Source organism: Phaseolus vulgaris, chromosome 9 (genome assembly GCF_051622355.1).
Source record: "Phaseolus vulgaris cultivar YP4 chromosome 9, ASM5162235v1, whole genome shotgun sequence".
Taxonomy (NCBI): Eukaryota; Viridiplantae; Streptophyta; class Magnoliopsida; order Fabales; family Fabaceae; genus Phaseolus; species Phaseolus vulgaris.
This window is the reverse complement of record NC_143506.1, coordinates 8,757,228-8,783,456: the sequence shown is the minus strand read 5'-3', so window position 1 is coordinate 8,783,456 and position 26,229 is coordinate 8,757,228. Positions and strand designations below refer to the sequence as shown.

Here is a 26,229-nt window from a genome sequence, read left to right as displayed (position 1 = left end):
ATTTACGAATTATAAATTCAGAAAAAAAAAACTCTACACATTTTGCGAAAGATAGTTTTGGAAATAAAATTTTTATTAAGGTGTAAGAAGAAATTATGGAGGTGTATAAGAAATTGGCCACTAAGAGGCTAATAATATGGTCCAACATCGCATGATCATCAGCTTTATTCTGTTAAGCCCATTGAAGGAATTACCATTATTCTTTTGGCAAATGCTCCCTGCACCCAACACATTCTAACCTGCACCCAACACAATTTTGAAAATTCCAAAAGTGCCCTTTATTCCGGAAATAAAAATCCGGAATTAAAAATAATATATTCCGGAAAAATATATCCGGAAGTGGTTATTGAGTTTTGGAAATAAAAATCCGGAAACAAAATTTAAAATTCTATTCCGGACAAAAAAATTCGGAATTGATAAATAATACATTCTGGAAAAAAAAATCCGGAAAAGAGATTATTGTGTTTCGGAAATAAAAATCCGAAAATAAAAATGAGAAACTCATTCCGGATAAAAAATCCATAATATAAAATTTCGTTCCGGAAAAAAAAATCCAGAACACATATTTCTGAAATTTTTTTTAAGAATAATTTCGTCTTTTCCACTGGAATCGGGTGCAGTGATATGGTGCAGGAAGCAATTGCCTATTCTTTTCTCGCCTTTGCCTACTGCCATAGAGATTTTGTTTACAACAAAATACGAAGTGTATTGAAGGAAATTGATATAATATTTAACTAAAATTTACGCGACCTTACTTAAATAATGCAAGTTCCCATTTAAATTCAATGACATCGATAAAAATTTTACCCAATCATAAAATTTATGATTGTTGATTATATTTTTTTCAAAACTATGAAATAATAATTAAAATCTATTAAAATTGACTACAGATATTTTATAAAAAAAAATCATAATTAATGTTAGAGTTATCAATTTCATCTATAAGCTAATCATAATTTACTCATAAATAAGTTATTTTTTATTTATTTTTAATTAACCTTTAAAAAAGTATTAACTCTGAAAATTCTCACATAAAGAGTGTTGGAGTTAGAGTAGAGTGAAATATTAAAAATAAGATTTCAATCAACTCCTTAAATACTTTTAAAAATGGTATGAATTATTAAAATATTTTAAATTATAAATTTATCCCTAAATATTTCATATTTATTGTAAATTGATTCTTAATTAGTATTTATTTTGTATAAGTTGGTTGCAAGGTTGAGCCTAACTCAATTTGTAAAGGTTTTGTTCAACTTAGTCTGATTTATGTTTGATTTCACTCAATTCGACCTTGTATGACTTAGTCCAAATCTGATTAAACTTTTTTTAACTTAAAATCAATCGGACACTAGACTCGACTTAACTCGCTAAACTAGACCTTGTTTAACCCATTTTTACTTGGGATAGACCTAGCCTAATTTAACTTGATTTAGACACATTCTAACATATAGCCTAATTTAGCAAGACCTAACCCAATTTGACTTGTGATTGACTTGAGGATACCTTACATGACTTTAACCCGACATGATATTTTTTTGGGCCAAACCTTACTCGACATCGACCCGATTTGATTTGACCTGAATTTGAGCCAACTTGGCCTAAACTTGGTCAAACCTGACATAGGTCTGACCCAATCCAACTTGGGCCAACACCACTTGACTTGGGTCTAACTTAAAATTTCTCGATGTTCATTCAACCAAGGTTAGACACGTCTTAGTCTAATATGGTCCAATTTTAACCTAACCCAGCCTGTGCCTCACTTGACTCGGCCTTACTCGATTCAGCATGACGTGGATCCAACCCAACTCAACTTAACTTGGCCTAGCAAAACCAACTTAATATGATCTCAGCTCGACCTAACTTGACCCATGTCTGATCCAACCCTACATGTATTGACATAGGCTCAACTTAGCTTAACTTGCCCTGACATGACTCACCTGACCTGAATTGAGTCTGTCTTAGCCCAACCTGATTTGGCTCAAATTGGACTTGACTTAACCCAACTTGACATGACTTTGATTTGACCTGTCTTAATCTAACATAAACCTAGACTAATTTAACTCGGCCTAACTCAAACCTGATTTGACTTTGCCCAATTTATACTCGACTCTACGAACTTGTTATTTAGAAGAAAAACACTATCAAATCTAAAAATATATATTGACTTGTGAAAATAAGAATAATGTGTACTAGCAATTTCACATACATATCATTTCAAATTAATAGAAAACCAAGTATCACTATTTATAGGATCGACTTTTTACATAAAATATTTTCGACTTTTTATGTCACTTAACATTTCAGAATGAATGCAAATGATGTAAATTTATATATTTTTCCTATATTTTTTAAAATGTATTGTGTAAATTACCCATAATTTAATCTTTAAATTGTGAAGAAACTAATGAGTTAATAATTAAGTTATTTTTAGGGACTAAAATCATTAATTGGTCCTATAATTTTTACTATTCCTATATTTTAAATTTTAATTTTAAGCAACCAATAATTAATTTCAATTTAGGATGTAAACATCTAAATAACAATCATTTAATATCAAGGATGAAGAAGAATAATTAACAATTCAATAAAATGTAGTAGTTGGAATCCCAAAAATAAATATCAGTTTAAAAAACAAGATGAACATTTAGATCACTAACGTTAAACCACAATCCAATTCGAAAGAAATCTCCCTTACAAAAAAGCCCACTACAAACAACCACAACCAAAAGACTGTTTCTTCCTGCACCTCTATATAGTCACCTCCATATACAACATGAAAATACATTTTTGTTCTTCTTGTGTCATACATTTTTGTCCTTCTTGTGTCACCCCCATAGAGTAGTTTTTGGATTATGTAATTCGGAAACTCATTTGAAAAAAAACTTCTGAATTACATAATCTAGAAGGTAAATAAGACTTTCAGATTATGTAATCTGAAGAATAATCATGCATCTGACAAATGACTTCTGGATTATATAATCCGGTAGCTAATTACACATTTGAAAAATGACTTTTGAATTACATAATCTCAAATATTATAAAAGGGCATTTTTAGAAATTTAAAAACTTATAAGAAGGTATGTAGCTGCAGGTCCAAACAAAGATGCAAGAAAAATACCCTTTGGATCACCAACGCTAACAGTGCAGCCACCAAAGAGGAGAAACACAATGCTGATTTCGCGAAGAAGAAATGAGAAAGAAAAAGATTGTGCATAAAGGGTTATAAAGAAATTTAAGTGGGACTTTCCAGAGTCTAAGGTAAATTTCAAAATTTAGGTGGGACTGAGACGTTAAATCAGGGATGTAAGTAAGTGACCCTTTTTCTACTATATGATGATAGCCATGAAAATTTCTTCCACACTATAAACCTTGGACATTAGTTATAGCTTTGCGTCGAGAGCATGGCCCTCAGCTTCACCTTTGCAACCATCATTTTCCTCACTCTTCACACTGCTCACTCATCTAACCCACCATTCGCTTGTGATTGGTCAAACCCTTCCTCCAAATCCTACCCTTTCTGCAACCCCAAACTCCCCATCCCCCAAAGAACCAAAGACCTTCTCTCCAGACTCACACTCCAAGAGAAACTCTCCCAACTCGTCAACACCGCGCCTTCCATCCCCCGCCTCGGCATCCCCGCCTACCAGTGGTGGAGCGAGGCCCTTCACGGCGTAGGAAGCGTTGGCCCCGGCATCCGCTTCAACGCCTCCATCTCCTCCGCCACCAGCTTCCCTCAGGTCATCCTCAGCGCAGCCACCTTCGACTCCCTCCTCTGGTACCGCATCGGACGCGCCATTGGGATCGAAGCCCGCGCAATCTATAATGCAGGCCAGGCCCAGGGGCTCACCTTCTGGGCTCCCAATATTAACATCTTCAGGGACCCGCGATGGGGCCGAGGACAAGAGACACCCGGCGAAGACCCTCTCCTCACTTCTGGCTACGCAGTTTCCTACGTCAGAGGCCTCCAAGGAGACTCCTTTCACGGAGGCAAGTTGAGGGGCCACCTTCAAGCCTCCGCCTGTTGCAAACACTTCACGGCTTACGATCTTGACAATTGGAAGGGCGTGGATCGCTTTCTCTTCGACGCTCGCGTAATTAACCACTTCACTCTGCACACTTCTTAATTACCTTTTTCCTCTTTTTGCTTAACTCTTGGATTAGATACACAGACATTATTATGATCTGTTTCAGGTGAGTTTGCAAGATTTAGCGGACACATACCAGCCTCCGTTTCAGAGTTGCGTACAGCAAGGAGGGGCCAGTGGGATCATGTGTGCTTACAACCGCGTGAACGGGGTTCCGAGCTGTGCGGATTTCAACCTGTTAACCAAAACAGCCAGAAAAGAATGGCATTTCCGTGGCTATATTACGTCGGATTGTGGGGCAGTGGGGATCATTCATGACCAGCAAGGATTTGCAAAATCATCGGAGGATGCTGTAGCTGATGTTCTTCGTGCTGGTATGTCTCTCTCTTTCGCGTCAATTCATAATATCAATTGCACTGTTAAATCTTTGCTCCAAATTGAAACCACCTAAATCTCATGTTCCTAGTACGTAGAGGCTTTCATCACCTGTCTTTTGTCGGTTTACAGTAACATGGTTTTACAATGCTATTCATTCTCAACCATTGATGCCAAAGTCGGTGCCTTTCCCCAGTTATATTAGGTACCCATAATATGTTTATCAGAATTTCTTATGTCACCTTTCTGTATATTTCACATTTTAGGTTTTTCTAAGGTTTCCATTTTTGTATTTTCATTTCGTCTACTATATTAATACCATTAATGATGCTTACATAAACTTTTATATTCAATCACATGTTTACATTCTTTTATCTGTTAAGAATTATACAAATCTTTCTCATAATTTTCCGACATCTGTGAGCCCCACAGGAAGACTTTCTCTCTACTTTCCACACTGGCGTGCAAAGTTATGTATGTGTATTTTTAAAATTTAATTAAAACTTATGAAATAGAATTTAAAATCATAAATAAAATATGTTTAATTAATACATTTTAATTTTTAAAATACATTGAAAAAAAATGTTTTAAATTATAAAAGTATTACTAGCTGCAATTTGAAGAGAAGGAGCAGATATTAGCAAAGGGAAAAAAATAATTGAAAATAAAAAATTTGAGATTTTTTTAAATAGGAAAAGAAATAGTGAGATGGGATGATCAATTAGGAAAGTGTTAAAAAACACGAAATTCTTTTTCATGAAAACAACAAGAATCTTTGTGCCCTTTTTGAAAAGAGAAATTGTGGTTACTAAAAAAATTATTTTCGGAGTTATGTTTTTCGTCAATTTACATTGATATTGTTTCAACTTTTAAATTAATATTTGTTTAATTGGTGTTTCTCGGGCAAAAGTAGCACTGTTTTGTCGAAAATACTTGTTTTTTCTATCACATAAAATGATTAACGCAAATGATTGGTTAGAAGTCTTTCGTAGCATTCTGTCTCCACTATTAAGCACTGCTCTAAAACTATTACCTCACTCAGTGAGGATTTAGTTGGAGTAATATTATCATCTCATTAATAATCAGAAGTTATTTTGACTCAAAATCAGACGCTTTTTAAAGAAATTATTTTTTATGATAGTATAAGCAAGCATAAACTAGATTTGTTTTAAGTCTCTAAAGAATATTAACCTATCTTATACCAGAATGGTCACTTTTTTTTTTATCTTAAAACAAACTCTTCCATAGTTTATCTTTACTAAATCCATTAGAGACGATATGAATAATCTAAGTATGCCTTTTATAAATTTCATGAAATCAATAATATTCTGATATAGCAAAGAAACTCCGAAGTACAACCTTCCTACTTAGACAAACCATAATTCCCTCAGTAGATGAACTGATGCAGTGTAAGTAATTCTGGAAAATTCTTTATTCAAACGGTTCACATTTGGAGGGTAATCTAGAGTCTAAATTTTTTTATGAGGGCGCTAAATAAATATTGTGTATTTTTTCTCACCCAATATAGTTCTCTAAGGTGTTTAAGAAGTACTGAAGTCATGCGTATGGAAATTGTGTTAAGTTATTCAAACAGCACTTGGACACTCCAGTTTCTCAAACTTCAAGTAAGGAGAAAAAGTAATTTTTGGTTGAAAATGGTATTATATGTCATTTCTGAAAACTTTTGAAGAGGTCAAGTGTAGTTTACCGAAAAGGAAGGACTACCTCCTAAATGTAGTTACACGTACTGTTGTTGTACTTTAGATGCCCTACAGTGAATATGTTTTTAAAATTTGCAGGGATGGATGTGGAATGTGGTACTTATTTGACGGATCATGCTAAATCCGCAGTGCTGCAGAAAAAAGTATCCATGTCTGAAATAGACCGTGCCCTTCACAACCTGTTTTCTATTAGAATGAGGCTAGGCCTGTTTGATGGAAATCCAAGCAGTCTTCCATTTGGCATGATTGGTCCCAATCATGTATGTTCCAAAGAGCACCAATATCTGGCTCTTGAAGCTGCAAGAAATGGCATTGTCCTCTTAAAAAACTCTCCCACACTTCTACCACTTCCAAAAACAAGCCCCAGCATTTCCTTAGCAGTGATAGGTCCCAATGCCAATGCTTCTCCACTAACTCTTCTTGGAAACTATGCTGGCCCTCCTTGTAAATCTGTGACCATATTGCAAGGGTTTCAGCACTACGTTAAGAACGCCGTTTATCATCCTGGCTGTGATGGTGGACCAAAGTGTTCTTCGGCTCAAATTGAGCAGGCAGTGGAAGTTGCAAAAAAAGTGGATTATGTGGTGCTGGTTATGGGATTGGATCAAAGTGAAGAGAGGGAAGAACGTGATCGCATTCATCTAGACTTGCCAGGCAAGCAACTTGAACTCGTCAACAGCGTTGCTGAAGCTTCTAAGAAACCAGTTATTTTGGTGCTGCTTTGTGGAGGGCCTGTAGATATTAGTTCAGCCAAGTATAACCACAAAATTGGAGGCATCCTCTGGGCAGGTTATCCCGGAGAACTTGGAGGCATTGCACTTGCACAAATTATCTTTGGGGACCACAACCCAGGTGAATTTGTTTGGTATTTTATGAATAAAATGTCCCTGATGCTGTAATAAAATCTTTAACTTTAGTCCCTTACTTTACACAACTTTTAATCTAAATGTCATTCACTTTACTCGTGTTTTAACTATACTCTTTTAAAGTAAATGATATTTTGCAACATTTTACAAGGATTAAAAGTGACTCACTTGTAATCTCAAGGACTAAAGGGAAGATTACTTGTATTGTACTATTTTTATCCGACATGCATTGTATTTGACTAAGTTATGAACGAACAAACAACATGGCCCAACAATAGTTCACAGATTCACAAGTTTATTACTGAAATGGTGTGTGCTGTCTGTCATAATACTATGTAGGAGGAAGACTGCCAGTTACTTGGTACCCAAAAGATTACATCAAAGTACCCATGACAGACATGAGAATGAGAGCTGATCCTTCTACTGGCTATCCTGGGAGAACTTACCGATTTTACAAAGGTCCAAAAGTGTATGACTTTGGCTATGGACTAAGCTACTCAAAGTATTCCTATGAGTTTGTTTCTGTTACACATGCCAAGCTTCACTTGAACCAATCATCCACTCATTTGATGGTTGAAAATTCAGAAACCGTAAGGTACAAACTAGTTTCGGAGTTGGGAGAACAAACCTGCCAAAGCATGTCACTCTCGGTCACAGTGAGAGTTCAAAATCATGGAAGCATGGTAGGGAAGCATCCTGTATTGCTGTTTATGAGGCCTAAAAACCAGAAAAGTGGAAACCCTGTGAAACAGTTGGTTGGTTTCCAGAGTGTGATGCTTGATGCAGGGGAAATGACTCATGTTGGATTCGCGGTAAGTCCTTGTGAACATCTTAGTAGAGCAAATGAAGATGGTGCAATGATTATTGAAGAAGGGTCTCAGGTGTTGCTTTTGGATGATCAAGAGCACCCAATTGATATAATTGTTTGATGCTACAGATTTATTCTTCAACAATGACAAGCTAATTTAGCCAACATGTTTCTGAAGCACGCTGCACTTTGAAATTATGAGACCAATAAATGTACTATAATTTGATTTGATTCGTGGATCATGGTATTTGAATCTGAAATTCAGATAAACGAGTACTATTTCAGTACGTTGAATGTAAAAAAGTTGTTCTTCGTTGATTATTGGCCGGGATAAACCTGGTCACTAAATTAAACTGTATGGATTATCTAAATCATTCCACGATTCTAGTGTTATTGTTGATTAACTGTGTCAAATTTTTCTATGGTGTTTTTTCTTATAGATTGGCAAATTTTTTGGGTAACCTTTTATTTATTTTGAAATAGATTTTCTGAAATGTAATATGCATTCTGAAAAAATAACTCCAAAATAAATGAGAGGTGAAAAAAAATATTTAGGATGTTTTTCTGGAAAGTCGTAATGCTGGAACCAAGCAGTGGAGCGAGGGAACTGGACCGCGTAGGGACGCAGAATGTGGAAGAAGGCTCTTTCTTCCTGCACCTTAACAAATTTCATCTTACACCCCCATCATTTTCGAGAAAAAAAACTGTTTTATCTTTTTAAAAATGACTTATGGATTATTTTTTTTGAAATATTTCCAGAATAAATTTTATTAATTCTGGGTTTACCAATCTAGAAATAAAAAAAATGTATTTCGAAAAAAATTCTGAAATGATTTATTATCTTATGAATTTTCTATTCTGAAAACACTTTTTGCTTAAGGAACCTTTATTCAAAAATCACATAAAACTAAAACTGTGAAAGAATAATTTAGGTATTTTAAAAAATGTAAGGGCCGCAGGAAGAAACTCTCGTGGAAGAAAGGATGAATACATTATTGACCTATTTTTCTTCTAAGTTCAGCTCTAGATTGTTTCTTCCTGCACCTCCATATGTTATTTTCGCATTTCCAGAAGTCTTTTTTCAAATTCGTAATTAGCTTCCAGATGACACAATCTGAAAGTCTTTTTTCAGATGTATGATTAGTTTTTTTATTACATAATCTGAAAGTCTTTTCTAATATGATATTAACTTCCGAATTATAATTCGAAAACCTTTTTTCAAATACGTGTCTGAATTACTTAATCTGAAAGCTACTATCAAATCTAGATTTCTAAATTATATAATTCAAAATACCATTTTTTAAAATTATACTCCAGATAACTTAATCTGTAAGATATTTTCGAATCCAATATTAACTTTTATATTATATAATCCAAAATGTGGGATGACAAAACAAATAAAAAAAAGTATTTTTATATTTTATATTGGAATGAGAGGTGTAGGAAGAAACAGCAGCTCCAACCTTTACAAAACCCGTTTTTCAAAAAAATATTCTTAACAATGTTCACAATTTCATTCTGTAACTCGAAAAGGTCTTTTCTCTTGAGATACTTATAAAATCCCGTTTTCCCTTGACATTGGGGGTTGACTTCACAATTTAATCTACTCTTTTGAAAATACGTTCATATTGGTTGGAGTTAATAAAAATCACAAAAATAATTGTAGATGTCATATCTTATCTCAATTAATCAAATAAAATGTATCTCAATTAATCAAATAAAATGTGTCTATGGATGTACTGCAAACACTCCTCCAATAATAACCATCTTAATATTAATAAATAAATAAATTGAAGTCTTAAATGAGTTTTTCACAAAATTTCAATGGAAAAAGGCTAGAATAAATAGATTAGGAAGATATTTTTCTTAAAACTTCATGAAGAGAAAAGAGCAGAAAACATTTGAAATGAATGCACTGGGCTAAAATATTATTAAACTTAACTAAAATATATTTTAAATAGTTTTAATATCATTTTAGTAAATAGATTTATAATCGTAAAACCAATTTATAAGAAAAGTATTATAGTCCACTTATATGCTATAATTTAATTTTATTTGTAGCTATGATCGAATTCTGAATCCATAACATTATTGATTTCATTTCATTGAGTATTATACTACTTACGCGCTACAAATAGCTTTTTTTAATGTTAAGTTTTGAGTAGAAAAAAATCCAATTTTAACTTTACTCAAGAATATTTGTTGAGAAGCCTACTAGAGAAAAATGGAGATTCTCGAATATTTTTTTTTATGGATATGAACTATAATAAAATTAGTCATATTATGCTGGATCTTGGTTCCGAAGTAACTACACTTTTTAATGCGATCTAAATTTTGTATTAGATATCAAATAGATATCTAGGACATTTAGAGCAGTTTTATTCACAACTTTTTCAAACAATGTTCTGTCACATACATAATAACACCTACAATTAATAAATATATTGAACGTCTTATGGATATAAGTTAACGTTTGTATAGTTTTATTCAGACATGTGATCATTAAAAAAAGTAACTCTTTTATATAAAGATGATAACTTCTCTTTAATTCATTAATTATCTATTTATATTATTATTATTGTACCGGTAGGCACCGAACGAACTCATGTGGCCGACCGACCGAATGCATAATAAATGTAAGGGCATTTATGTGACAAACTAAGGTGGTTAAGATACACCTCCGAAGAATAAGGAATACGCGTTTAAAGAAGATATGTTCTCCGGGTATTCCGGAGCACGACTGACATGACCTATCCATAACCACCCTGAGCCCAAGGGATAGAAAGCCCATTAGGCAATCCTATAAATACTATGCTCAAGCCAGAGAAAGGTACGTTTTCATTCACTTACTAAATCACACTTGGAATCTCATACTTACTTGAGCGTCGGAGTGCCTTCGCAGGTACCCTCCCCCGCCCGACCGAAGGAGACACTAAGAAGGAACGACCGACCGAAGGAGAAGAAGATCGACACGTCAGCAATTATACTACGTCAACCGACCGTGTCTGGGCCCCATCTCTCCATTCAGGTACCATTGGCGCCCACCGTGGGGCCGAGGCAAGATTTCAATTTTTAAAGCTATAATGGTTGCAACAAGGAACAACAACGACGCTATGGCAGAATAGATGACTATGATTCAAACCCTCCAAACTCAGATGGAGGAACTGCGGCAAAAGGGGATTGAAGACCGTCGTCAACACGAAGAGGATAGACGCCGTTAAGAGGAAGAAATTGCCTTATTGAGAGAACAGAATGCACAACTCCAGCGACAGGTTGATAATCCCGAACGAGAAGGCCAATCCCATATGGCCGACCGAACCGCCTCTCGCATACCTACACCGACCGACACCAATCCTGCTTCCAGAACTGAAATAGTCGAAAGAAAGTTAAGTAAAAGGGGTCATCCTTTTACAGACAAAATCATCACCACACCACTTCCTGACAAGTGGAGAGGTCTCGCCATTAAACTCTATGACGGCTCGACCGACCCAGACGAGCATTTAAATGTTTACAAGACGCAAATGACTTTGTATACCACAGATAACAATGTGTGGTGCAAAGTATTCCCCACGTCGCTTCAGGGAGAACCTCTTACTTGGTTCACAAAGCTGCCTCCGAATTCCATTGACGACTTCGACGTCTTAGCCGCAAAATTCTCTACTCAATATGCCACCAGACGACCGCATCACATGTCCTCCATGTCTCTCCTAGTGGTACAACAAGAGAAAGGTGAATCTCTCAGAACCTTTTTAGATAGATTCAACAAGGCATGTATGAATATCCGAGGGCTCAAACAGGAAGTCGCATTACACCATTTGGTTTTGGCCATCCGGCCGAGCCGTTTTACAGAAAGTCTCATCAAAAAGCCGCCTCAAGACATGGAAGATCTTCGAACTCGAGCAACCAAATTCATGCAAATCGAGGAACACATTGACTATCACCAACGGTTCAAAGCCGTAGGATCCGGAGTCCTCAAAGATCAAACCCCGAGCAAAGAAAGAGAAGTCGAGACCGAACGGACCGTCCGAACCACTCCAAGGTCTGACCGGAACAGAGGAGGCCGAATCCCCAGGTTTAACAGTTACACCCCTTTAACTGTTCCGAGGGGACGAGCCCTAGATGAAGCACTACAAACGGATCTACTTCCGACACTAAAACAATATCAAACACCACCGAATGCAGTACCATCGAAATTTTGGCCACACGACCGAAGGATGTCAAGCATTGAAGGACAAAATCGAAGAGCTCATCCAGGCTGGCCATTTGCGGCAGTTCGTCAAGATGATAAGGAATTCAAGATCCCCACCACGAAGTACCGATCGTCCATCTCGTGGTGACGACTGGTCATACCGTAACAATTACAAACGCCGAACTGACCATAGCTAGGCTTCGCGGAAACGCAGTGAAAGCCCCGTTCGGCGTACACGCGCCCGTAGCACAAGTCTCGACCGAAACGTCTGCCCTCGTCAACGAGTCCGCGAAGTCATCAATATGATTGTTGGACCCGTTACCTTGGGCGAACCAAACCACGAAGCAAATTACATAGCCGGAGGCTTTGCCGGTGGCGGGTGCTCAAATTCCGCCCGAAAGAAACATCTCCGAGACATTCAGTCCGCTCATGTTACTACGAGAAGGCGCCCACACATACCTCTGATCACTTTCACTGACGACGACTTCACAGCCATAGATCCAGCCCAGGACGACCCTATGGTAATCACTGTGGAAATTGACAAGTTCGCAATTGCCAAAACTTTGGTAGACCAGGGTAGCTCGGTCGATATATTATATTGGGAAATCTTCAAGAAAATGCGCATCCCAGAAGCAGACATTCAACCCTATAACGAACAAATTGTAGGGTTCTCAGGTGAACGGGTCGACACTAAGGGGTATATAAACTTGTATACAACCTTTGGTGAGGAAGACGGTCTCCATAAAACAATAAACGTACGATATCTTCTGGTTAACGCCCAGACTTCCTACAACATCCTGCTCGGCCGACCGTCCATCAACAGATTAAAAGCCATTGTTTCCACCCCACACTTAGCCATGAAATTTCCTTCGGCAAATGATGACATTGCAACAATCCATGTCAATCAAAAAATCGCTAGAGAATGTTATGTTGCGAGTTTGAAAAGTGAGCCAACTCGGCGACTCTACACGACCAATCCGGAAGACCGACTCCCACAAAAACGAGGACGATCCCCAACTCGACATTCCGGACGGCGCATGTCCCGCCGTCAGATGATAGCCCTTGTTGATCTCGACCCTCGTATGGACGATCCCTGCATGGAAGCAGGAGAAGACTTGCATCAATTCCCACTTTGCGATGATCGCCACGTTACACATATTGGCACCTCACTAAAGCCGGACGACCGAATGGCCATCGGCACAATGCTTGCTAAAAATGCCGACCTGTTCGCATGGACAGCCGCTGACATGCCTAGCGTAGACCCGAAGGTCATTACCCACCGACTATCATTATATAAAGAAGCTAGACCAATAGCTCAGAAGAAAAGAAATTTGGGGGACGAATGACGCCAAGCCGTACGTGCCGAAGCTGATAAGTTATTACAAGCCGGATTCATTCGAAAAGCCCATTACACTACATGGCTAGCCAATGTAGTTATGGTAAAGAAAGCAAATAGAAAATGGCGAATGTGCGTTGACTACACGGACCTCAATAAGGCATGCCCAAAAGACTCTTATCCTCTGCCTACCATCGATCGTCTCGTTGATGGGGCGGCTGGACATCACGTCCTTAGCTTCCTTGATGCCTATTCAGGTTATAATCAAATCCAAATGCACCCGGCCGACCGAAAGAAGACGACCTTTATGACTGATTCCGATAATTTCTATTATGAAGTTATGCCCTTCGGACTCAAGAACGCCGGGGTCACTTATCAAAGACTAATGGACCACGTTTTCCACGACATGATCGGTCGGAATGTTGAAGTCTATGTGGATGACATTGTTGTCAAGTCCGACTCATGTAAGCAACATGTTGTTGACCTAAAAGAAGTTTTTCAAGCTCTCCGCCAGCACCAGATGCGACTCAATCCTAACAAGTGTGCGTTTGGCGTCGAGGGAGAAAAGTTCTTAGGTTTTATGCTTACCCATAGAGGCATAGAAGCTAACCCTGAGAAATGTAAAACTATTTTCGAAATGAGAAGCCCCAACTCCATTAAAGAAATTCAAAGACTCATCGGTCGGCTCACCGCCTTATCCAGATTTGTTCCTAAACTCGCAGAACGAACGAGATCCATCGTCCAATTATTGAAAAAAGCATCTCGCTTTGAGTGGTCGGCCGAATGTGAGGAAATCTTCCTCCAATTGAAAACCTCTTTATCCTCCCCATCGATCATCCAGAAACCGGACGCCCGAGAGCCGATTATAGTCTACCTCGCCGTTTCAAACGAAGTCGTTAGTTCAGTCTTGGTACAAGAAATCAATTGTGAGGAACGTCCAGTTTATTTCGTTAGTCGCGCCCTCCATGGCGCCGAGATCCGATACCAAATGATCGAAAAGGTGGCTATGACTCTCATCATTACCGCCCGACGAATGCGTATGTATTTTCAAAATCATCGTATTATTGTTCGGACAAATTACCCTATTGTAAAGATTCTCACTAAACCCGATTTAGCCAGACGAATGATCGGATGAACGATCGAACTATCCGAATTCCATATTCAGTACCAACCACGAGGAGCCATCAAGTCGCAAGCTCTTGCTGATTTCGCAGCCGAACTCACTCCTTCCTCGGCCGGGACTGAACACTCATCGTGGATTTTATATGTGGATGGCTCCTCCAACGAGAGGTCGTGCGGCGCTGAAATCATTTTGGAAGGACCCGGCGAGATTGTTATCGAGCAAGCCCTAAAATTCGACTTCAAAACTTCAAACAATTAGGCCGAATATGAAGCCATTTTAGCCGGTCTACGCCTCGCTCAAGAATTGGAAATCACTAAGTTAATTTGTAAAAGTGATTTCAGGCTAGTCATCGGTCAGCTTAATGACGAATATGAAGTCCGAGAAAGCTTTCTGCAGCGATACTATCACTTAGTCAAACAGTTGATGAGCACATTTTGGGAAATTTCCATGCAACACGTTCGACGCGATCACAATACTCGCGCAGACGCCTTGTCCCGGCTGGCAACCACGAAATGTAAGGGAATACATCGATCGGTCATCCATGTTACGCTTGTACGCCCAAGCATCGACCAACAGGAATGCCTAACGAATGACGCGGAATCTACTTGGATTACCCCAATTAAGCAATATTTACTCGATGCTACATGTAGTCCTCTAGGTGAAAAAACCATGAAGCTGCAGGCCGCCCGTTTCGTCTTAATCGGCGACGACCTTTATCGTTGAGGTTATACCCGGCCACTCCTTAAATGTTTGACACCCGATCAAGCCTTATATGTCGTCCGGGAATTGCACGAAGGTATTTGTGGTACTCACTCAGGCGCGCGAACAATGGCCGCCAAAGTAGTCCGAGCCGGATACTATTGGTCGACCGTCCAAGGCGACTGTACCGATTTTGTCCAGAAATGCCTTAAATGTCAAGAGTTTGGTACTTTGTTCCATCAAAAACCTGAGGAACTTCATTTTATGCTATCACCCTGGTCGTTCATCCAATGGGGTATGGACATCATTGGCCCTTTCGCCCCCGGTAAAGGCCAATGTAAATTCTTACTGGTTGGCATTGATTACTTTACCAAGTGGATTGAAGCCGAGCTTCTGACTGCGATCACCGCTTGCAATGTCCAAAATTTCGTATGGAAGAATATTGTTTGCCGCTTCGGCCTCCCACAGATCATCATCACCGATAACGGTCGGCAATTCACCGATCGGACGTTAGCTGAATTTTACGAGAACATCCGCAAACAAACGGACAAGCAGAAGCTGCAAACAAGATTACTGGAGAAACGTCTCGGCCCAGCAAAGGGTAACTGGACTGAAGAACTCTTAGAAGTCTTATGGGCATATCGTTGTACCCCTCAGACGACTACACAAGAAACGTCGTACAGCTTAACGTATGGCACTGAAGCCATGATCTCCGTTGAAATCGGAGAACCTTCTCTCCGCCGACAAACCCTTGACCTTGATCTGAATAAGGAAAGCCTCTCGGTCGGCCTCGACCTCATCAACGAACTTCAGGACAAGTGTAGAATTAGAGAAGAAACATGCAAAATCCGGGCTGCCAGACGATACAATTCCAAGGTCAAACCGAGACTGTTCCACAAAGGTGACTTAATATGGCGAATGCGAAGTGGCGCCCGGAAGGAAGGAGGCAAGTTCTCTAGCAATTGGGAAGGACCATTCCGCATAGCATATACGGCAGCTGGTGGAGCCTATTACTTAGAACATTTATCTCGGAAGGACATACCGAGAACGTGGAATGCCACGCATCTCAAATTTTATTACAGTTGAAATTAATGAACGTGTACTCTTTCCTCGCTCGGTCGATTTTTCCCTAAGGAGGGTTTACGACCGAGAAGGTTTTAACGAGGCACTATAGATTAAAATCCAAGTCTCCTATTCCTTTTATTACTCTCAATCTATGCCTCGTTTGGCATTCGCATTATTACTAACGTAATCAGAATCATCCATGCCTCGTTCGGCATTCGCATTATTACTAACGTAATCAGAATTATCCAGGCCTCGTTCGACATTCGCATTATTACTAACGCAATCAAAATCATCCATGCCTCGTTCGGCATTCGCATTATTACCAACGTAATTGGAATTATTTATGCCTCGTTCGACATCAGAATTATCTTATTACTTTAACGTAATCGGAATTATTTATGCCTCGTTCGGCGTCAGAATTATCTTATTACTTTAACGTGATCGAAATTATTTATGCCTCGTTCGGCATCCGGATTAACTTATTACTAACGTAATCGAAATTACCTACGCCTCGTTCGGCATCCGAATTCATAAATCATTACTTATATAAACCAAACCATGTTTAGAAACTATAACCCGTTCGGCCTACGCACTATACGTACTAGCTGAAATTATAAACATTCAAAATGCAAGTGTATATTGCCCACATGCCGGGTCCAGCAATTTTTTATGGAACATTGTTCATTAATTTTTCAAATGAAGCGTCCGGCTGTGGGCCAGGGGTCTCCGCCTCGGCCTCCTCATCCAAGTCATCATCGAGGTTGGCCGGCACCAGCTTTCCATCAACTACTATTTTTTCTATGTCGTACCGGTCGTCCTCAGTTGGTGCTCCATGCAGACAGGCCGCTTGTCGATGCCTAACCGAAAATACTCTTCGCTAATGCGAAGCATGAAGTCCTGGCACTTGGCCACTTCCGCTTTCAACACCTCCTCCCGGTCGGCACTTTCCTTTAGTTGCGCCTCGAGGTTCTTCGTCAGTCCCTCTTGCGCTTTCACGGTCGCCTGCTTCTCGTCCACTTGAGCCTTCAACTTTTCGACCATCTCGGCCGACGCCTTCGCAGCTTGGTTGGCTTCAGTTACCTCTTTCTTCAAACGAGGAACGGTGACGGTCGTAACTCTCTCGAGCTCTTCGATTACCGTTCGGCTCGCCACGAGCGCCCGACTTTGCAATTCTAATGTCTCCACCATCAATTTTGTCGTAGGGATGGTGGAAAGCACTTCGTTCTCCTCGGCCGTCAGCTCCGTTTGCAAATGGGCCGCTATTTCCAAACCGGCCGTTAGCAAAGACGGTTCAGCAACCGTTCGAGAAGGCCCCGCAGCAGGCACTACTGAGGTCAGTCGGGCGGCCAACGCCCCACTTGTTTCAAGAGAACCAGCCTGCCGGTTCTTCTGTTGGCGCAAGTTGTTCATATACTCGTTCAAGGATGTGTCCGTCCGTGTCATGATTTCTGCAAAACACACAAGAATTAAACACTATTAATGAAGTTATTCAATCACAACAAATTTGCATTCACATACCAATAAAATCCACCCAGGGATCGGACGACGCATATAATGCAATTATTTTCCTTGTCGGCAACTTATGAGGGAGCTGGTCGATTATCGCCATTACAACCTTACCCAGCACCGACACGGTCGTACGGGAATTAGAGTTAAGGGCAACGGGATTCTGCGTCCAATGAAATGGAAACCTAGTTCCACCCTCAGCAGTGTAAAAGTACTCCCGGCCGTCCGGCTCCATGAATATCTTAAAATACCGTTCCTTGAAATTCTTGTAAGATGTGGTAAACGCCGCAAAGCGCACACTCCCCGGGCGGCTCACCAAGGAAACCCAGCTTACCGGACTAACCGGATATGTGCTATAATAAAACAAAAACACTTCCGCCATGGGTGTCAACTCAAAAAGTTGACACACCATTCGAAAGGCTTGTAAACATGCCCATGAATTCGGATGAAGCTGTGTCAGAGCTAGGTTAAGGATTCACAGCACGTCCATAGTAAAATCGTCGAACGGCAGGGTCACCCTCAAATCAGTAAATAATGTGGTATACACATAGAAAAAATCTACCGGCGCATTCTCCCTCCCGTGACAAACCCGGTCGGAATACCCACATATTTCGGCTATTAGAATATCCGAGGGTAAACCCGACCGCACAACCGGTGCCCTCGCTATCACCTTATCTAGGTCGTCCGGTTTTCTAAAAATAGTAGGGAAGTTCCTAACACTAACATCCACCCAATCATACGTTGGACCCTTCGACCCACTTGTACTTTCACCACTCCCGGACGAAGAGCCCTCACTCCCGGACGACTCTATATTCACTATCCTATTTGAAGAAAGTTGAGACGACATAACTAACCTCAACGTGCAGAAACAAACAGCCGGTCGGCAACTACAACTCATTCAGCAACACACGTTCGCAATATAGACTCGGCACTCGGAGCGACTCGGATGCCGAATTCACAAAAACACGAACTTAATCCAAATGCGAACGCTATTTATAGCATTCTTCCTCCTCCCCCAACCGTTAGATGCACGTTCATCCGACGACCTCAGCCAGTCGGAAGTCGAACCGTCACTCGATCTCCATCGTCGGATCGATCTCTGTCCCCTCCGACTAAAAGCAAAATGTCTCGTCATTCCGTTACATTTAATGCCTGACACCTCGAAAGGCACAACAATCATTACGACTCTTCGGCTTTTATTCACCTCGAGCCTGGGGGGCAAGTGTACCGGTAGGCACCGGACGAACGCACGTGGCCGACTGACCGAATGCATAATAAATGTAAGGGCATTTATGTGACAAACTAAGGTGGTTAAGATACACCTCCGAAGAATAAAGAATACGTGTTTAAAGAAGATATGTTCCCCGGATATTCCGGAGCACGACTGGCATGACCTATCCATAACCACCATGAGCCCAAGGGATAGAAAGCCCATTAGGCAATCCTATAAATACTATGCTCAAGTCAGAGAAAGGTACGTTTTCATTCACTTACTAAATCACACTTGGAATCTCATACTTACTTGAGCGTCGGAGTGCCTTCGCAGGTACCCTCCCCCGCCCGACCGAAGAGGACACTAAGAAGGAACGATCGACCGAAGGAGAAGAAGATCGACACGTCAGCAATTATACTACGTCAACCGACCGTGCCTGGACCCCATCTCTCCATTCAGGTACAATTATTATTATAGTTTTTAAATGATTATTTTAGTTGTCAAAGTACTATTTTTTAATTAAAAACATGACAAAATCACTCATGTTGTTTTCTGTATTGCAAATAAAATCTTATTTGCTATATATTATGTCAGTAAAACTTTAGAAAGTTTGGAAACTATTGTTACAAAGAAAATCATAAAATAAAAATTAATTTTTTTTTAAAAAATAATTAGTTGCTATAGTGATTAAATTAAAGATAATTCTAAAAACTAAAAAAAAATGTTCTAAATTAGTTTTTATTATTGCTAAATAGTTTCTAGATTGATATTTAATTAGCTACCAAGATTTTAACTACCAATTATTTATCAATTTAAACTTTGGCTGTTAATTAGATACCAATTTAGAGACTATTTAACAATAATAGAAATTAATTTAAAAATTAATTATTTTTTAATATTTAAAATGATCTTTAATTTAGTCACTATAATAATTAATTATTTTTTATTTTTAAAATTTAGTTTTTATATGATTTTTTTAGGGTATGTTGGAAAGGTTTAGAAATATTCTATTTTTATTAATTTATTTGAAAAAAATCACATTTTTGGTATAATGTCTGCAACCATTGGGCATTATCATATTTATATCTTTTGAGGTGTGTTAAAAAGAGTTGTAGAAAGTGCATTGTTTATAAATACTTAATTGGCATGCTTAGTTTCTATATATCTCTCGTTTGTTACATGAATAGCATATTACATCAATCACTTGTTACTATTCATTCCCATCTCCATCTGTCAAAACATTCTCGATTCATATGTAATATTTGTCTTTTGTTAATAGTATGAAAATAAACAAAAAGAAATCAAAATTTAAAAGCCTGGTAAAACGATGTTATATTGTAATCTACTCTCTAACTAAGCGGGTATTAAATTAATTTCAATTCCTATATTCTGGTGGTTAGTTTGCTCTCTCACAATTTTTGGCAAGCTCGGGTTCGACCAATTAATCCATTTTTTTAAATAAAATTTTTTATGTTAGGTATTACTATGTAACTTGAGATCTTAGCTAGGCGGACACCTCAAATAACAATAATCATTTAGCATCACATGAATAAAAGTATTATTAAACAAAAGAAAAAGAAAGAAAATACAAAAATACGGGGAGACTAGACTAAAACTCATATGTTAACAAAAACAATACATAGATAGACTATACCTATTCATAAAGAATTCTAAGAACAGACAAGGTGGAAGCCTATTATACCAAAGAAAATATTCTCTTTGAAAAAAATCCTAAATTAGTCAACTTATCTGCACACGCATTTTCTTCACGGAAAATATGAGTAACCGAAAACCTAATTTTCCCACAGTAATTAAGATAATGTTCCTTAGACCAATCTATTTTGTCATTCTTACTTTTTAAATAATATTTAAGTCATTTAGAGTTTATTCTAACAAAAATTTATTAAATTTATCATGTTATTCGTTATCGAATAATATATTTTTGTGTACAAATTAACAACCTCAAATGTGTTAATGAAATTAATAATAAATTATACATGACTTTAATTTGTAGGTAACAAGTCATATATTTCAGCTAGGCATAAAGATTAAGAGATTTAATATTCATATGTATTAATAAATATTCAACCCATGTAAAAAGCTAAGAGATTTAATACTCATATGTATTAATGAGTGTTTAAGGAATACCTAATTATTTGCAAACTATATTCAACGAATCCAAGTGTTCAATGATAAAAGATAGTTTTAATGGATCAACCATCAACCACTGCTGAATTTATGCATACCTATAAGAGACATATAACTAATTAACAGTGCATTGAATGGATTATGACTACACTAGAAATTAAGAGCATGATAACATGTTATACAAGTTGCATCCACATGAAAATAGGGTGGAATTCATACATAATGGTGGTTGAGATTGAGACTGGCATAATTAAGATACTATACTGTCTTCATATCATGAAAAAGAAACTATTATCATAAAATAGGACAAGAAGTGGAAATTATATATATGTTTTGTGGTGAAGGATATAACTTACACTAAAATAAAAATTATAAAATATGTATATTGAACGTTGAATGCTGTTAAATCTTGATAAAGGATGATATTGATGGTGGTGGGGGCTCATATTGAAGATATAATCAGAAGAAAAAGTAGGGTTGAGAAGGTTTGGTTTCGATGAGGAGAAGAACTGGTTACAATTGGTAGCAGAATTATCGTTCTCTCTGGAGACATTAATCACAAAACAGTTCTTGGTGTGTGATAGGAAGACAATATAGGAGTGACACATATCAGTCTTTATTTCTGATTTAACTTGTTTATGGAAATCTGAGACTAAGGTTGATGTACGAAGTTTAAGAAGACCATCACAATCAACACGTAGCATCAGGTAGACTTTTCAGTAAACATTTCTAAAAAGTTTTTAAATGGATGATTTTATTTATTTATTTATGTTTTGCATTAATTGGTCTACAAAAGAGAAATATTTGTTGATCGAAGCAATGAAGTCGTGGAATTATCGGAACCAAGATTTGATGTAATTACCAATTAATTTGTGTATCGGTCGAACCGGAACGCGGGTGGCTAAATAAATTTAATTAAATTAAAAATGGAGTTATATGTGGAACGAACAGTTATAATTCTCGCTGAATAAGTCAAACACGTTCTTATGAAACACTCTCTGGATTTCAGGAAACCACCAAACACGATCCAGAGACCACTAGGCTTGTCTTTAGCCACCAACTGGCCAGGTGGTTGGCCTACATGACCAAGGTTCAAGTCAACCTACTAAAGGGACTTCTGAAAGGGAGAATACGTTTTTCATAATATCAGAGAATTCTCGTTGAGCACCATCGCTGACTTGAGCGTCGGAGTGCAATCGCAGGTATCCCCACCGACCAACCGAGGCACGTGAAGAGAAAAGGAGACTTGAAGAATAGGAGAACCAAGAGTGAAGTAAGCATACGTGAATCAACATTACTCAACCTCCAATATTCGTACAGGTACAATATGTAAATTATTAAAAAATTATGAAATAAAAACTAATTTTAAAAATAAAAAATAATTAATTGCTATAGTGATTAGATTAGAGATCATTGCAAAAACTTTGATAACTAATTAAATACCAAATCATTTAACAATAATATAAACTAATTTAGAAACTATTTTTTTTAGTTTCTAAAATAGTCATTAATTTTAATTTAATCACTGTGACAATTAATTATTTTTTATTTTTAAAATTAATTTTTATTTCATGATTTTCTTACCTGATATTCAAGTTAATGATTATATAAAAGATAACGAGAATATATAAGTTAATAATTATATAAAAGATAACGAGAATATATATTTTTTATATATGTAAGGATCTATTTACATCATTTGTGAAATTTAGTTAAATAATAAATTAATTCATGTAATTTTTTTTATTAATTAGATTAAGTATATAAAATTTCATGTAATTTTATATTATTTAAAATTTTATCACTTTACTTAATTTTAACGAATAATATAATATTTAAAAATATATAAAATTTTATTATTAAATAACATATCTATAAAAAAATAAATTATATAAAATTTAATAGAGATGATCATTAAGATAATATAATAAGCTTCAACAATTGAATTAGTAAATTTATCTTATTAAACTAAGATATAAAATATATACATATATAATCTAACTCAATCTAAGCATATATAACCACCACCAAATTATTTGGTTGATGGACAATTAATGTAGTTTGTGTTCAACTTGACTTTGCCATTGTTGCATTAACTTTATAATAAATAAGTTGTGTGATACGTAGCGGTAGACATTATTGAAAGACAATATGACATCTTCAAAAAAGACAGATATAAAGTAACAATATTCTAATAAAAAAGGATATAACACAAATTTGTATTTGAGAAAAAACTATTAATTTTATATTATTTTCAAATGGTGTTGAAATTATATAAAACAATTTGGTGATTATATGACTCTAACACAAATAAAAGAAAAATCTATGATATCTTGCACGGAATTTGAATATTAGGGAAAGTAAACTTTAGAGGCCTGAACATGGTAAAATACATTTTATAATTTTAGAGGAGTGATATATTAACAGCCAGCCAAAACATACCCTTCACACTTTAATAAATTAATATTTTTTTATTTTTATTTTTAATTTAAAAATATTATTATATTATTATAAAGAGTGTCAATGTTATTTACTAGCAAAATAATATTTTTAAACCTCCTTTTTTCTTTCCTCCAGATTACAACTTCAAGTTGGATTACTTTACATCCAAAACAAAATATCAATATTTACAATAAAAAAAAATTTAAAAATAAAAAAATCTTTTTAATAAAAATATAGGTAAAATGTAAAATGTTAAAATAATTTAAAATAAAAAATAAAAAATATTAATATTTAATAGGTAGAGCATGATATGATATGTCAAAAACCATTTTTCTTTTATAAAATAATAAAACACAAGATGGATGATTTGGTGCATAGGTGTCAAATAATCAATACTCTATTTACTATTCATTTTAACAACTTTTCTGTACATTTTAAGAGTTAAGAAGTGATCACGAACAGAACATTGGCCCGTAAAGAGGGAAAAAATGAAATGAACTTAACCAGCAACTTCGAACAATGGTAATATAAAACTACTTAACCTAAGTGGCTATAAAAGGAATGCTATCATATTTCAATGAAGAAACCAAAAGCAAAATATTTCTGGAATTGATTTTGGTTCCCTCAAACTCTAGCTTTCGTTACGTCCTATAACACAGGTTTGGATGAAGGTGAATATCTATTACTTCGATAAATTGCTACTCATCATTGTGGTGTTCAACTCTTCATTGCTAATTTGTAGCATTTCTATACCAACAGTTATGAGTGAGGATCAGAAAAAAACTGTCTCCAACGGTCATGATGAAATGGTAGTTTCACAAGAACTGCAGGCCAAGGTATGTTATACTATTTTGCGTTGTTTGAGTAAAGGATGTAGATCTTGATAATTTGCTTCCTTTCAGATCACTGAGGTGAGAGGGTTGATAGGGCAGCTATCAGATAAGGAATCTGCGTATTGTTCTGATGCATCCATTTCAAGGTATTTATTGTCACGCAATTCAAATGTTAAGAAAGCAGCTCAAATGTTGAAACAAAGCCTGAAATGGAGAAAAGAATACAAACCAGAAGAGATCCGCTGGGTAAGTTAATTACTACTTGTCTTCACTTTCTTTTATCAAGTTTAGATAAGGCATGTCTTCTCTTTCCATAAAACCATGCCAAGAATTTAAGATGGTTAAAGGGGGTATTTGTTATCCCTCTTTTCCTTAAGTCCATTACTCTCTTAAGAAAGTCAAGAAAATTCCAGAGTGCAAAGGCAGTGTTCACAACTCTGTACCTGATTGTGTTGACACATTGTTCTACAGATTGATAAACTGGATATGGTTCTCATTGTCTCACGTGGAATGCATAGAGTATAACACTTTTCAGAAATGTTGTTTGATGCAGGAAGAGGTTGCTGATGAAGCAGAGTTAGGGTCGATGTATAGACCCAATTATCATGACAAGTGTGGGAGATCGGTGATTATAATGACACCTGGTAGCAAGGTTTCTTCTGAGGATCACTCTCAATTAATATCTATCTTGTTTAATTTAATGAGCGGTGAAACTGTCATCACTCGGCTACTGGAATGAAAAGGAAGAATGAGAATAGGCGATGTATAATTTGTTGAGACATACATTGTGGCAAACTTTTTCACTTTTATTAGTAGAAAACACACTTAATTTGAAAAATTTACATAACAGTTCTGAGTGCTGACTTTTACCCTCTGCATTTGAAATTGATGTCAAGGTTTTAGGGATTATAAATATAATAATTGGTTAAAATCCTGTTCATGTAAACAACTTTTAAGAGTGATAACATTAATTTTTATTTATTTATTTCATTTGTGGTCTGTATCTGTACTGCAGAGCTCCAGATCAGCACAGACAGTGAAGTATTTAGTATACTGCATGGAGAATGCCATTTTAAATCTTCCAGCACACCAGGAACAGGTGGTTTGGCTGGTAGATTTAAAGGGTATCAAGATGTCGGATATATCGTTCAAAATGGCACGTGAAATTGTCCATGTAATACAAGACTATTATCCAAAACGCTTGGGTTTGATAATTCTGTTAAATGCGCCTATAGTCTTCCAACCATTTTTCAAGGTACCTAGCTGATCCCTATAGTTTATATATCTTTAAATTTTGATGTTAGCTGCTACTTAAGAGTGATCATGAATCCAGTACCATTTTGTAAAGTGAAAGATTTGAACTGCTGCAGATGATAAGGCCGTTTTTGGAAACTGAAATGTACAATAAAGTAAAGTTTTACTATTGGGACGACCACAAGGATAAGAAGATTTTGGAGGATTTATTTGATATGGATAAACTTGAATCTGCATTTGGTGGGAATGGTGACAAAGGATTTGACGTAAATAAATATGCTGAGAGAATGAAAGAGGATGACAACAAGATTCTTTCTTTGGGGACACAGGTCAAGTCTGTGTCATAATGCAAACTATACAGCTTGGGTGCTCAAAGGTACAGAAATTACAATGAGAAATTACATGCCTAAATCGGCAATGAGCCAACTGTAATGCAGCAAGATGCTATGACTTTAGTTTCAAACGTAGATTCAAGGCACGAAGTGTCAATTTTATGTACTACGAAATTACGATCATAAATAATTATGCCCGGTACCTTGAAACTTATGAAATAAATAAATTGTATA

General features: G+C 36.9%; 2 protein-coding genes across 2 annotated transcripts; both read left to right on the top strand.

Moving 5' to 3' along the window:
* The first annotated feature begins 3,099 nt into the window (after positions 1–3,099).
* On the top strand, positions 3,100–8,247 carry LOC137821343 (Glycosyl hydrolase family protein). Its single transcript, XM_068625892.2, has 4 exons — positions 3,100–4,091; positions 4,192–4,459; positions 6,260–7,033; positions 7,387–8,247. The coding sequence occupies exons 1-4, from the start codon at positions 3,402–3,404 to the stop codon at positions 7,974–7,976; spliced, it is 2,322 nt and encodes a 773-aa protein (XP_068481993.1). The 5' UTR covers positions 3,100–3,401; the 3' UTR covers positions 7,977–8,247.
* Positions 8,248–23,935: 15,688 nt separating this feature from the next.
* On the top strand, positions 23,936–26,197 carry LOC137820364 (uncharacterized). Its single transcript, XM_068624414.2, has 6 exons — positions 23,936–24,247; positions 24,336–24,412; positions 24,479–24,655; positions 24,963–25,061; positions 25,425–25,664; positions 25,780–26,197. The coding sequence occupies exons 2-6, from the start codon at positions 24,338–24,340 to the stop codon at positions 26,008–26,010; spliced, it is 822 nt and encodes a 273-aa protein (XP_068480515.1). The 5' UTR covers positions 23,936–24,247; positions 24,336–24,337; the 3' UTR covers positions 26,011–26,197.
* The last annotated feature ends 32 nt before the right edge of the window (positions 26,198–26,229 follow it).

Bases quoted from the DNA above. Each gene is read 5' to 3' on its own strand.
- LOC137821343 (XM_068625892.2), top strand. From the start codon at position 3,402: ATGGCCCTCAGCTTCACCTTTGCAACCATCATTTTCCTCACTCTTCAC. The intron at 4,460-6,259 runs GTATGTCTCTCT...TAAAATTTGCAG, and splicing joins AGCTGATGTTCTTCGTGCTG to GGATGGATGTGGAATGTGGT. The intron at 7,034-7,386 runs GTGAATTTGTTT...AATACTATGTAG, and splicing joins CTTTGGGGACCACAACCCAG to GAGGAAGACTGCCAGTTACT.
- LOC137820364 (XM_068624414.2), top strand. From the start codon at position 24,338: ATGAGTGAGGATCAGAAAAAAACTGTCTCCAACGGTCATGATGAAATG. The intron at 24,656-24,962 runs GTAAGTTAATTA...TGTTTGATGCAG, and splicing joins AACCAGAAGAGATCCGCTGG to GAAGAGGTTGCTGATGAAGC. The intron at 25,062-25,424 runs GTTTCTTCTGAG...TCTGTACTGCAG, and splicing joins TAATGACACCTGGTAGCAAG to AGCTCCAGATCAGCACAGAC.